Raw genomic sequence first — 14,172 nt, forward strand, 5'->3', positions numbered from 1 at the left:
TGAAGAAAATGAATTATGCCTAACGGAAATTTAAAAAAAGTAAAATATATGCATGTGCTACCCATAGTGATAAAGAGACAAAATGAGATATGTTTTTATGATTACGATTCATCCCAATGGAACTAAGAAATTTCTATTTGATTCCAAGCTTACCTACCAAAAGCATGTGAAGATTTGTGCGAATGTGTATTTAGTCCCATATCGGTTATGTACTGGATAGATTTTAAGTATATATATAGGATATAGAAATCTAAATAATATCTTCTGACTAGTTTTTTTCGGGTGAGATCCTATGTTGTTATAAATAGTATCAAAATGGGTCCGGTCCATGACTCATATGGACTATGGAACACTGCAGCGCAAATTCATTAGGGTTGATCATAGATTGATTATAGTATTTGTGATTCGATTTGATCATATTTGAATTTTTAGCATGGTGAGGATGGTAAGATTTATGGGAAGGAACCTATCTAAACTCGATAATAACTTTTGACCTTACCAAAATAATAGGAACATGATTACGTGGCATAGAATACGAACAAAGGTGCAAACTCTTCCTTCAGCGGTAAGATGTCCCTTGTATTGGGAGAAGGCTTCTCCTTCATACCACCTCCAAGACAATTTGCATATATGTTAAATTTCACAATGTACATATGTTCTGTCTCTTTTGATTAATTGCCTATCAGGAAAACACGCCACAGACCTCTAAATAGAGGAATTCTTCACATGAAATATAGAAAACACTTATAGAATACTATGCTCCTTGCGCTCTGAACCCTCTATCCAATTCTCTCCACGAAAACTCCAACAATAACACACTCAGAACGCATGCAATGGTATCCTACCATCAGCATGCAAAATAGTAATACTAAAACCCTCCCTATTTTAGATGCTCTCTGTCTTTGAACTCTACCTCTGTGTAGTAACTAAAATAAAGAATGCAATACAAAGTAATCAATATAGGGTAGTAAATCTGTCAATATATTGCTGGGTAACAACTACCATAGCCCTATGATTCAAGAGAGCAAAGTTTTAGTCAATTAGATTTGTGCTCTTGAAAAACTAACAACTTATTATAACTAATAACGGTACATTCGAATAAACAATATTTCTCTGTACATGTGATTAGCGAATAAATATTAGCCCTAACCAAGCAAAGAAGTGCATTTCAGCAAGTCCCAGCATATGAATATTGGTAATAAGACCTAGGCCGTAATTCTGGCGGCAAGGCAGTGGAGCCCTCTTTATACTTTCTGCGGCGCACCCGGACTGGTAGTCCACCTTCCAGGCCGGCCGTGAGGCCGGGGGAAAATTTTGGCGGCCGGCTCCCGTCGATCACGTCGACGTCGAATCCCTGGACTACGGACGCAATCACAGTCTTCATCTCCATCAGTGCCATCTCCTTTCCGAGACAGACGCGGAGACCACCTTGGAACACTGGGTACTTGAACGGGTTTTCGCATGCGAACACGCCGTTCTTCAGCCACCGCTCCGGCCGGAATTCCCCGCAGTCGGTCCCCCACAACTCCTCCATCCTCCCCATGGCGTATGCATGGTAGGTCACCCTCGTCCCCCTGCTAATGAATGTCCCGTCCGGCAGGATGTCATCATCGACGGAGAATTTCGAGTTAAACTGCACCGGCGGGTACAGCCTCATGCTCTCATAGAGCGCTGCACGCACATAATGCATCTCTCTCAATTGATCATAGCTTGCGCCGCCGCCGCCGCCGCCGCCGCCGCCGCCGCCGCTCCACGTCACCTGCTCAATCTCGCTGCGAATTTTGGACTGGGCCGCCGGGTGTCGTGAGAGCAGCATGAAGAAGCTCGTCAAGGCGGAGGAAACGGTGTCGCGGCCGGCGAGCATGAAGCTGACGACAATGTCGCGGAGGTACCGGTCGTCGTCAACGGAGACCATGAAGCGGGAGAGGAGGTCATGGGAGGATGAGAACCCAAGCTTCCTTCTTTGGCAGATGAGCTCCTCAGCGAGGAGGTCGAGGACCCGAATTGCTCGCCGGAGCTCCCGCTCCGACCCCGAATTCAAAAGCCGCTTGGCCTTCCATATCGCGGGTACCGTCGCCGCTGCGCGCCGTGCCGACAGCCTCGAGGCCGTGTCGAAGGCTGCCGCAAACTCCGACATGGGCAGCGACAGCTCGAGGCAGCCTGGGTCCAATCCAAAGGAAATCTTGCATATGTTATCAAAGGCGAACCGCCGGAAAACGTTCTGGAAGTCGAGAACCTGACCGGTGTCGGCAGCTGAGTCAAGGAGAGGGAGGAGGCGGCGGCAGACCTCGGAGGAGACGATGCGGAAGGCAAAGGACCGGACGGACATCGAGCCCAGCTCGGCGGAGGCAAGCATGCGCTGGAAGCGCCAGAGGTCACCGTCGACGTTGAAGATGCCGCGGCCGAGGAAATCGCCGAGGATCGAAGAGAAGGGCTTCCCCTTGGGATAATTATCGAATCGGGATTTAAGCATGTGCTCGACGTTGTCGGGGTTTGCGGTGATGGTGTTGCGGAGGACATGGATGTGAATGGTGCGCGTTGGCGATTGGCGGAGGAGGTGGGTGTACCAGTCGCTGAGGTTATCGAAATCGGCCCTCCACGACGATGTCACGTAGGCCTCGCAGACTGGACAATTGCACCACCATGGCCGGGATCTTAGAAGCTGAAGTAGAAGAGTAAAGACTAGAAAGATAGAAGTGAAGGAGAAAAGGAAGAGGGACAAATGGGATTCGAGAGCTTCCAATTCCATATCCTACTAGATTTTTTTGGCTTGTAGAGTACGAGAGGAAAGAGGTAGGAAACCGAGGGGAGGTGTGTTCTATCTATAATCAATCCTCATCCTCTATAATGTAATTTATATAGTAGTAATTACTCCCTTCTTATTTATCTATCCAATATCAATCCAAAAAGGCTTAGTCCTGTGATATACGGGGCTGAAATCGGCATCTCCAGCCGACTTTAGCCCCGTGCTTCTTTTGGAAGGAACCAGAGCAGAGGACCACGATCCTCTCCAACTTCTTTGGGGGCCACCGGGGCGAAGACGTCGCGGGCATCCCGCAGCACCCCCCTCTAGCTAATCCACGGCCGTGGATTTCGCTCGGCCGCCGCGATTCACGACCACCTCCAAGCCTTCCTCCCTCTCCTCAGTCTCCTCTTCCTCTCCTTCCTCTCTCTTCCTCCTTTGTCTGGTGACCGGCGTGCTCTCCCGGCCGAGTGCCGTCCGAATCGCCTTCCCGACCTTCCCCTGTTTCGTGATCCATCCCTCGGTTCCGAGCGCCGCCACCGCCGCTTAACTGCCGGATCGAGCAGCCGCGGCCGAGATCTCCCTTCCGCCGTCTCTGCCACCGCCGATAAGCTCCCTCCAGCCTTTGATTCCAAGATTAATCATGTCGTATTTTTTTCTATTTCGTCCCCATAAACCGAGATCTTCATGCTGGTCACCGCAGCGGCTGCTGGCCGCCACTGCGGTCGGCTGGCCATCGATCGGGCATCAGCCTCCGCCACCTAGGCCGGCCACCTCGCCGGCTCCCTACTCCTTCCTTCTTGTTCCCTTCTTCCCCTGTTCTTGGATGAATCGGAAAGAAGAGAGGCCATTTGTGGGCCGTGAGCAGTACTTTGGGCCCTGTTGGGCCATACCCATTGTGGGCCCAATTTGGGCCCAGATCAGCCATATTAGGGCCCTATTTGGGCCGTACCCTGTGTGGGCCCAACTTGGGCCCAGTCCAAATCCGAAATCCAAAATTCGAACCCGAAATCCAATAGTATTATTTTTGATTTTTCTTAGCTCTGAAATTAACAAATAAATTAATTAAATGTATAGGTCGGGGGGGGGGGGGGGGAGGGGGGAAGTTATAGACACCTTTCCATACTTTGTATCTGGAGTACTTCACTTAATTTCCTCTGTAGTCTTAGGCTTTGGTGGTATTTATCATGCGCTTCTTGGACCTGAGACTCTTGAAGAATCTTTTCCATTTTTCGGTTATGTATGGAAAGATGGAAATAAAATGACTACAATTTTGGGTATTCACTTAATTTTGTTAGGTATAGGTGCTTTTCTTCTAGTACTCAAGGCTCTTTATTTTGGGGGCATATATGATACCTGGGCCCCTGGGGGGGGGGAGATGTGAACCTGATCCGCCTACCTGAAGTAGGAGTTAAGCGAGAAGAGGTAAGTAACTTAGTACTTCAAGTGTGATTTTCAAATTATCTGATAAACTAATTAAGTTTTGATATATATTTTGTATTCAGTAAAATGGGTCAGGCATGTTAAATTTTATTTGAAAATCATGTTATATGCTATGAAATCCGTAAAATATGACTGGACAATTTATGAAATCTATTTTTGTATATATGCATTCTCAGCATGGCTATGATCTGTTCTGTTCTGTTCTGGCCCCTCCAATGGGGATTATACGTTGGACCTGTCGACTTGTAATATGTGAGGAACCGGTTTCGACACCGCACCACCGGTGATTAGAATAGTGATTTTTGGACACCGTTGCCACCGGTGACGAACAATAGTGATTTTTGGCACTTTGTGCAACCCATGCCAATGGGTTACGTGGTTGTAGCCTATTATGTTGAGATTCTGATATCAGAGTTTTTGGTAAAAATAATAATAAGTTTTGAAAAGAGCAAAACGATGTTATTTGTGATTTATTCTCAGTCATTATTTTGTATTTGATCTGATATGCTTTGACCCCACTCTGGGGTATTTTGTTGCTTACTGGGCTAGCGTAGCTCATTATTATATTTTTTCTATTTTTCAAATCCAGAGACTTGATTGCACGGGATTGGGGAGTGCGCTAGACTTTTCGATTATTCCTTTAGTTATTGGCATTTTAGTTAGATTAGCTTGGACATTGAATTATATTCGCATATGCTATTTTGAAACTTTATAAAACTGCTTTGAATATTTTAATTATTTATATCAATTTTAAGTATTTGTATTCGCTTTGATATAATCAGCTGTCTTGCACGCTTGTACGACTCGCCATGGAAGCGTGCGGCATCTGTCACGCTCCGAGCTCAGGGCGTGACACTCCGAGCTCGGGGCGTGACAGTCCAATGGTAGAGACTAGAAAAATATATTTGAAAAAATGGGTCAAGGGGTCTAAATCTTTAATGAAATGAAGGGAAGGTTGGGCGGTCTAGAACAAGGGGAGGGTTGGGAAGTAAGGACGGGTAACGTGGGATTGAGAGGTTCCATAAATTATTAAACAAAAAAAAAAAGTAAAAACATAAGGTTGAAAGCGATAAGGCAGGTATGTACTCACATTAGGTTATTTTGAACTTACAAGGTTAAAAAATGCCAGCAGGCCATGACCCGATAAACATTATGGACTAGTAATTTGGTTTGACGTAGCATCGCATGAGTCACACTGACCTCTCTCTCTCTCTCTCTCTCTCTCTCACACACACACACACACACACACACACACAAAATTATATTCTACACCTATGCATCATGGCAATAGTGCATCAGATCAATCAGGTTTTTTATTTCCGTGGGCTCCATTTATCATTCTATAGATTCTACAAATCTTATAAGTTCTTGTCCTCTCGTGTGCTTCTATGTGATGCATGTGGTGTATGATATAATTTCTTATTGCAAATAACCAACACGTGGCCTCACAAAAATTCTATCGTCCAATATGGGAATCAAAACCAATTTGGGCCCTCCTATCTTTTTAACAAAGAATATAGGAGAAAGAATATTGTAATCATCATGGGGTGAGCATAGTAGGTATTGGCCGGAGACCCACCCAGTTAGCTTTTGTAATATGTTTTCTAGTACATTGCCATACGTAATATAATGTCAGTATAATGCCAATATAAAGGTACACCATATAACATAATACATCCAACGCCATAAAAATCTATGTGGCATTGTTAATGGGTCCTAGAATCTAGATGTAGAGCTGCACGCAAGGAATTTTGGTCGCGGCAGTCGGCAGTTTACCTTTTGCGGATGCATGTATGAGTCCCATCATGTTATCGAAAGGGTGATGGATGGGTGTTTTGTAAGTATCGATCTGTTTGATATAATTAACACTGTGAAACAAATAGTTCCATAGGGTTCATCCATTAGCTTTTCATGGCCATGACGGTCGAGAGTCATGTTGGGTCCAATGTGCTCTTGTTTTCTTCCCGTGTTGATTGGGATGTTGCATTTAAAGTCTTAACAATGGTGACATCATGGTGATTCTGTCGCTCAACTGGACACTTGCACAGCATAACTAGGCGATGGGATAATTAAATTAAGTGTTTTTTTATTTAATTATTAAGATACTTTTCCTGCCTCACGAGAGCACCTCCATTGTTATTGTAAGTTTTCCGAGAAATTTGATTAAAATGCCATGTTACAGGGGTTTCAAGTTTTATACGTCACAAAAGTTGATAGTTTGTAAACAAAAAAGCCAAGCCGACCCAAATTTCTCTTTGAGCAACGAGTTTGTTAATAGTTATGAGAATATTTTCTCTTAAGCATATATACTGATCAACTCAATTAAGCTTGATCTTTGTATTTATATAGAGTTGCAAGTGACGAAAAGGCAACGTCTTCCGCTTAATATGTGGATAGAAATATCTGTTTGTCATACGTGTTACTTTTTTATTGGAAGCAACCTCACCTGCATAATAATGCACCCGGGAAAAGGCGATGTGCAAGCATGACACCTTTTATGAATAGATGTGAAGTGTTGTAAGGATAAAAGAAACGAAAAATCCAAGGCTAATGATAGAAATCCAACCTGATCTGTTTTAGAGGACCTATAGGTCTGAGCTAGGTTCTAAAATTGGACCATTCTATTTTTTTGGTCAGATTTGGGTCAACCCAATTTGGACCCGACCTGGAACCGACCCGACCCATTTTTTGGGGTCAATTTTGGATTATTTATCTAACGACTTGATTCAATCCGACCTGAACCCAGATTACCCATTTAGACCCGCGGCCCACAGGCCGCAGCCGCAACTCACAGAAAAAATCGCTCAGACAGTCGGCTTCCGTGAGGAGTCCTCATGCCCTTAACCCATTCATTGCTTGATTAAGCTTTCAGCCCAGGCTAGCCAGACCCATAATCCTATTCACTCTCTTTCGAAGGGGATCCATCACCCCATTCGTAATCTCTGTTAGCCCATCCATTACCCCATTCTTTCCCAACTCCCGATTCTCCATTTCTCACCTGAGTGCTGAGGCGGAGGAACCCTAGAGAAAACCCTTCCTTTCCGGATCGATCTCTCCCTTCATGCTCGTCCAAAACCGTAGAGCCTGCAGCGATTTAGCAAGTCTCTCCGACGTGCTTCGCCCCTTCTCCTAAAGTATCTCCCTCCTCCGAAACCCTAAATCTGCAACTTGCCCTCCATTATTATCCTTCATTCTCTCTTCTTCGATTCCTCCTCCTCTAGATATTCCTCCCTTCTTCGATTCTTCGAAACCCTAAGTCTTCCTCCTCAAGATATTACTCCAGTTTGGGTCCTTGTATAACCCTAGGTTTCAGCATTTTTTTAGATATTTTTGACTATTTGATGAAATGCGTAAGTGGGCTTCTAGGTGCCGGTCTTGGCTCTGTTTTCCACCTGACTTTCTGTGTGAATGCATTTTTTTCCTATGGGAGGAATGAGACATCTCCTTCTAGGTAATTTGTTCTATTTGCATGATTGGTTAATTGTTCCGTGACAATAATATTGGCTGTGTTTGAAGTTTAACTTGTGACATGCTATGACAACATCATCTTGAAGTGTTCTCATTTGCCACTGCATGTTTGACTGCCATCAATTGTAGAGAAAATGTTGTGTGCAGATTGATTAAGGAGGTCTTGTCCCCTTCTCTAGATTAATTGCTCTTTAGATGACAACTTATATTTATTTTCCTGGATTTTGGTTATGAGAAGTGAAAACATAGTGTGAAGGAATTGTCACATTTCTGCAATCCAAGGTGCAGATGAATTTTACTTGGCCATGTTTTTGCAGCTTTGGCTTAGGATTTTGGTGATAATTATGAGTTTTGATCCTCTGAAACTTTGAGAAGTTTTTTAATTAATGCACTATATGATCAGAAAAAGAAAGCCTGGTAGTCACATTTATAATATCTCGCACTATTTGAGTTAGGTGTTACGATAGGGTGTATACATTTATATATCCATGAAAACTCATACAAAGATAAACTAGTGCACAATTGAAACACTTAAAACTAGTAGGTGCTGTAAGTTATATACAACCAGTGTATAATGTGGCTGAAATTTCTATTTTTCAATACTTGATAGTTGGTAGAGATTTGATGCTAGCGGACTTTTTAGTATGCTTGCTTACAAATGGATCATATCATTTGCCCTCCTGCTTTTATTACATAGGATTAGTTTATTTTAAATATTCATTTGTAGTGAATATTGAGGTAGAAAACCAAAAAGACAAGGCTAAATGCAATTATTGCTATTTTATTTTTCAGCCGATCCTAAAAATGGGACAAGTCGTCTTCACAAACATACAAATAACTGTAAGGCAAAAAAAATCTTGATAGAAAAAAGAAAATATTAATAGGCACTGTGACTCCAATAGATAGTGTTGCATTGAACGAGTTAACTTCCTATTCATTTGATCAAGAAAGAAGCCATGAGGACCTCGCAAGAATGGTAATTCTACAAGAGTTGCCATTTGTAACAGTTAAACATCTAGCTTTTCAGATGTTTATTAGGAACTTTAGACTAGAATTTCATATTGTTTCAAGGATAACATTGGCTTCTGACTGTTTTAAAATATATGAAAAATAAAAACGAAGACTTGAAGATTTGTTCAAGATGAATTATGGAAGAATCAACTTAATATCTAATTGTGGACATCAAATCAGACATTGGGATATATGTGTCTTACTCCACATTATATCACTAATGATCGAAAACTTAAAAAGCATATTATTAATTTTAAGTTGGTTCCTTCACCACATACTGGCTTAGTCATTAGGTATATTTTATCTTAGAATATTGAGAGAAGGTTGGGTTCAATCATCCTTGATAATTTGTCAGTAAATACAATTATAGCAACGGAACTTCAAAAACAATTTAGAAAAAAATTACTTTTGGATGGTAAATTCTTTCATGTGCGTTGCTGTGCACATGTTCTTAATTTGATTGTGAAGGATGGGTTGAAGATAGTGAAAGGTGCTATTCATAGGATCCATAAGGCTGTTAAATATATAAAATCATCTCAAGCAAGGTTGAAATTGTTTATAGAAAATGTGAAACAATTCAAGATAAATGGTAAGAAAAGGATATGCATAGATGTACCTACTCATTGGAATTCTAAGTATCTTATGTTAAATGATACTATACAATTCAAGAATGTATTTATGCAACTTATGGCCGAGGATCCTAATTTTGAAGATGCACTAACTGAGGGAGATTGGTCTTAAGGCATTATTATTTGTAACTTCTTAAAGGTTTTCTATCATATAACTGAATTTGTTTTCACAAACAAAAAATTCAACTACAAATTTGTATTTTTATAAAATTTGGAGAATACATATGCTCTTGATTGAAGAATCTAGGAGTTCAAATGCAATTGTGATGATGATGGCCTTAAAGATACAAGAAAAATTTAACAAGTATTGGAAGGAATGCTTTCACATGGACATGTATTTGGTTGAACTGGTAGCAATGTTTGACACATAGATATTAAGTCAAAATGTGTATTTTTGATAGCTAGTGCACTATTAGTAAATAAAGAGTGAGCCTTGGTGTAATAATAAGTGTTATGGGATGGGGTTCCGAACTTTAGTCCCACATCGGCTAATCAGCGAAAATATCTGTGCCTTATAATAAGGAGGCCTAAAACCTTTCCTCGTGAGGCGTCTTTTGAAGGGCAAAACCGTGAGGGTAGGGGCAGTACCTCCGCGGCCCCCTTGGCATGCCGTCGGCAATTCCAGAGCGGACAATACCTCGGGAGGGATGCAGTCGCTTTTCCTGCTCGGCCGGTGTACGGGCTGTTGCCGGAGTGAAACCGCGCAATAGATGGCGCTAGAAGGAGAGCCCCGGCCGCGCACAGACCTTCCCGCTAGGGGGGCTGTGTTGTGGGATGGGGTTTCGAACTTTAGTCCCACATCGGCTAATCAGCGAAAAGGTTTGTGCCTTATAATGAGGAGGCCTAAAATCTTTCCTCGCGAGGCGCCTTTTGAAGGACAAAACCATGAGGGTGGGGCAGCACCTCCGCGGACCCCCGCGCCGTACGGTCCAGGGGCAGTACCTGCGTGCCGTCGGCAATCCCAGGCCGGACAATATCTCGGGAGGGACGCAGTCGCTTTTCCTGCTCGGCCGGTGTGCAGGTTGTTGCCGGAGTGAAACCCCGCAATAATAAGGTTGCTCCATTGTAACCTGTAAGTCACAAGTAGAATTACAGAAACATTCTCGCGATATGCAGGGGTAAGACTATACATATCTAACTTTCTCAAATTTTGCAATGATGAGAGCCTTGTGCGCTAGGCCACCTGTTTTCTCTCAGTTGGTAAATGTATTGAAGAATCAGTCTGCATGTTTCATGATCAATCACGTGAAAAGCTTAATTACATTCTCATTTCATATAACCAGTTAATTAATGTTGATGATATTGCAGCCATGGGTCGATAGGAATTAGTTCTCTTCTAAACATTAGTGGATATTAACAGTCTTCGATCCAAAAGTCTTACATACCGAGGAACAATCACATTTCAATATCCCTCATTGCTAGAGTCATTGTTGCTTTCCTTAAGAAGGACAGGACTAAATGAGTCATTGACCTAATAGGCATGTTAAATTGGAGTATATTTCATTTCAGCATCATAAACAACTTCTATATTTAAAGAAAACACCTGATCAAATTATGCTTGTCATAAAACCTAAAGTGCAGTAAGTTCTATTGAATTAATGCAATATCTGGTTTTATAAAAGAACTTCAGCATTGTGAAGTTCAAAATACAACATACTGACTATAGGACTCATAAAAATCAAGAATCTGTAGAATTAATTTTTACTGGGTAAAAATTAATATTATCTATTAATATCTTTGTAATTATCAGTTTATTAATATGCCCTGATTTGATTATTTATTTGACCTGAATATATCCTATGAATAAAACTCACTGTCAGGACAGAGATGGATGGTGTTTAACACTGTAACAATGTCATAAACAAATTGAAAATTTTAAAACTTATAAAAAGCTCACAAAGGATACTATCAGTACTAGTTGAACCAATCACAGGACTTATCGACGCTTCTTGGATAAAACCTAAAAGTGCAGCAAGATCCATTAAATTAATGCAATATCTTTTTTTTTGGGAAGATCTTCAGCTTTGTGAAGCTTAGAGTACAGTATATTAACTATAGGAATCATAAATGGTGTTTGCCACTGTGAACCAAAGTGCGGATATTTTGGTTTGCCACCACGGGCCGAAGCGTGAAATTATGGTTTGCCAGTTACGGGCTGAAGCGTGACCATGAATGGTCTAAATCAGAATGATAATGGTTGATCGAAAATTTGGACAAAAATAAAAGATTAAAAATATAAAATTACTGTATGATAATATTTTACATGTTTTTTGGAATAGGTTATAAGTTTGTGATGACATATATTTATAGATGCAAATTTACATTGATTTTATGGAGCTGGTGTGAGATTTTATAATTTTTATCTTTATTTTGATATGGTTTATAGTTAATCTTTATTTAAATTTATTATATTTATATTAGTGTGAGTATGTGGGATTCTTAAAGGGCTGTAAAGCTCACAGTACTTCTTTGCTTCTTCTTTCAGAGTCACAGGATGCGCAGTTTTGGATGGGTTGGGCATGAAGTTCGAGCATCAAAGTTATAAGTTAGTTCATTTTCTGATACCGATGAACCTTTGAAGATCATGTAATTAAACTAGATGGATTATTTGAATATGATGGATTTATTTATTTGAATTATTTGTCTAATTACCATTGTTAATAGATATTTGTTCATCTTAGGCCTTACATAATCTCTTGGGCATCAGTCTAGGGCTTATGCGGCCGTGTCACGTGATCGACCTGGATGTTGGGTTCGGGGCGTAACAGAAGTGTTACCGAAATAGCATACCTTGATGTAACTCTTTATACAACGTATCAAACTAGATAAAATAGACTATTGTTACATTAAATCCAGAATGGATGTTGTAGATTATTACTGTTCAAGTACCATATTGAGCGTGAATAATATGCTTTCTCATTACTCTTGACTTCACTCTGCAACCACTTATCTTCCAGCAAAGCAAAATCTAGACATACTATTAACACATTTGCAGGAGAAATGAAGGAAAACCAAAGGCATCCTCTTGATTAGCATACATATTTTAAGGTGCAGATAAACCCCCACAAGTACAACGTGTTAAAATGAAGGAATACAAAAAACATGTTGTCATGGGTTTACTTTCAATACAATGATGAAAGATTTATTAGAAGCAATATTTTAATCCATCATGATTATCATCATGATGCAATACATACAACCAAATCCAGGAATTATCTGAATCCGTTGGCAAGTATACATGGACATGTAGATAGACCATAAGAGCTAATGCAAATTTTGGTTTCACTGCTGTTATTACTCTAAAGTGATTTAACTTCTCCATGAAAATTAACATCATGTACTAAATCATTTGAGTAGCTGGTCAGTAAAATAGCATCGACAACTCTTTGATAACGTGATCAATTGATTCAAAAAGAGACGAAGTTCCTCTCAATCTCCGAAATTCAAGAATTAGGTAGTGGTTCTATTACTTAGGACAACTTTTCTATGTCCAATATGTACATCCCATTTCCATTATCAATAACTACCTCCTTGCTTCTTTATATAACTTACAGCCTCCATTGGCATAACAAATCTTCTTCTTGTATCATTGGCAAAATCAAAATCAATTAAAGGTGGTAAGATCTGGAGTTATAGTATTGGCCTTTTCGGATCCACTTGGTGTTAATATATAGAACATGCAAGACTGGAATTGTTCTATAACAAATCCCTTCATGTAGCTTCCATATTTTTCTCAATATCCCAAGTGCACAAATGAGGAGTTTTCTCAAGCAGCAATCTTTTAATTGCTTTGCGCATAATATGATCGCTATCAGTAATGACAGAATTAGGGGACTTCTAGTGCATTGCCTTTTCCCTGTTCTTTTTTTTGCTTTGGTTCTTCAAGACCCCCATATATACCCCCAAAAAAAAAATACAGATAGCAACCATTGAAACAGACTTAACTGAATTATACCCGCAATCAAATAAATTGGTACTTCGATGATGATTCACTCCAATGAATGGGATGAAGGGCATGGAATAACTATTTCTTCAGTAGGGGCTTTCAAAGACTACCACACCACCCAAAATTTGACAGTCAATACAATGTCAAACCAAAAGATATTGGTTAAATGACCTTCATCATCTATCTCACAAAAAATTCTGCATCCTCCTCTTCCCAAGAAGAAAAATGAACTAGGCTGAGCAACATCATGTGTGATAAGGCCCTTCTGATCTTCATATTATTTGTAAAATATTTATAAAGCATTTAATAGCTAATATTTCTTGCTTTTAGAAAAGAGTGAAAATAAAGGTAGGCATAACAGAAGTTATGTGCAAATGCTATCTTTAGCATCAATTTTCATATGATATTTCACTAATTTGTAAAGAAATAAAAAAAAACAAAAATGACCATGTTGCCAAACAAGTCCTTTAGTGCTTTCCATTTCTTCAATTCTCCCATTAGTTCTAAAACACTTCATTAAACTCCAGTTGCTGAAGTGCAGTCAAATATTTAAAAAGCATGGTTTAGAAGTGATCTTTCGCATACCAATTCGAGTTATGAATTCAACATGCAACTCCGTAAATGCTAAGGTTGCGTTTGGCATCACTATCACTATTCTTTTTAAGAAAAAAAATAGAAACAAAAATTTTGTTTCTATGTTTTTCATATTTTTGATAAGGGAAACATATTTGGTAGTCTTTATCATTTCTTAACAATAGAACTAAGAAAAAGGATGCTACAGGTGGAGATGGTAGAGGAATAGGCACTTGAGGATGCGCTCAGACTTGGTGAAGCTGGCAACCATTGCATGGGGCTAGTTGGAGAAGGCGCGGATTGGGATAGGGGAGGAGCAGGAGAGGGAGCAGAGGACACAGGCAATGAGGGTCTCGATG

At 40.5% G+C, this 14,172-nt stretch overlaps 1 protein-coding gene and 1 long non-coding RNA gene across 2 annotated transcripts; one reads left to right on the forward strand and one right to left on the reverse strand.

Moving 5' to 3' along the window:
- Window positions 1–960: 960 nt before the first annotated feature.
- Window positions 961–3,110, reverse strand: LOC103715394 (cytochrome P450 94C1). The gene has a single exon (XM_008803007.2). It carries the CDS (start codon window positions 2,747–2,749, stop codon window positions 1,169–1,171), a length of 1,581 nt encoding a protein of 526 aa, XP_008801229.2. The 5' UTR covers window positions 2,750–3,110; the 3' UTR covers window positions 961–1,168.
- A 3,784-nt stretch (window positions 3,111–6,894) lies between these two features.
- On the forward strand, window positions 6,895–12,228 carry LOC103715393. Its single transcript, XR_605377.4, has 3 exons — window positions 6,895–7,637; window positions 11,780–11,880; window positions 11,976–12,228. It is a non-coding gene; the product is annotated as an uncharacterized LOC103715393 (long non-coding RNA).
- Window positions 12,229–14,172: the final 1,944 nt, after the last annotated feature.

The sequence above is a fragment of the Phoenix dactylifera genome, unplaced genomic scaffold, assembly GCF_009389715.1.
Source record: "Phoenix dactylifera cultivar Barhee BC4 unplaced genomic scaffold, palm_55x_up_171113_PBpolish2nd_filt_p 000112F, whole genome shotgun sequence".
Lineage (NCBI taxonomy): Eukaryota > Viridiplantae > Streptophyta > Magnoliopsida > Arecales > Arecaceae > Phoenix > Phoenix dactylifera.

Coding starts and splice junctions, on each gene's coding strand:
- LOC103715394 (XM_008803007.2), bottom strand. CDS start 2,749: ATGGAATTGGAAGCTCTCGAATCCCATTTGTCCCTCTTCCTTTTCTCC.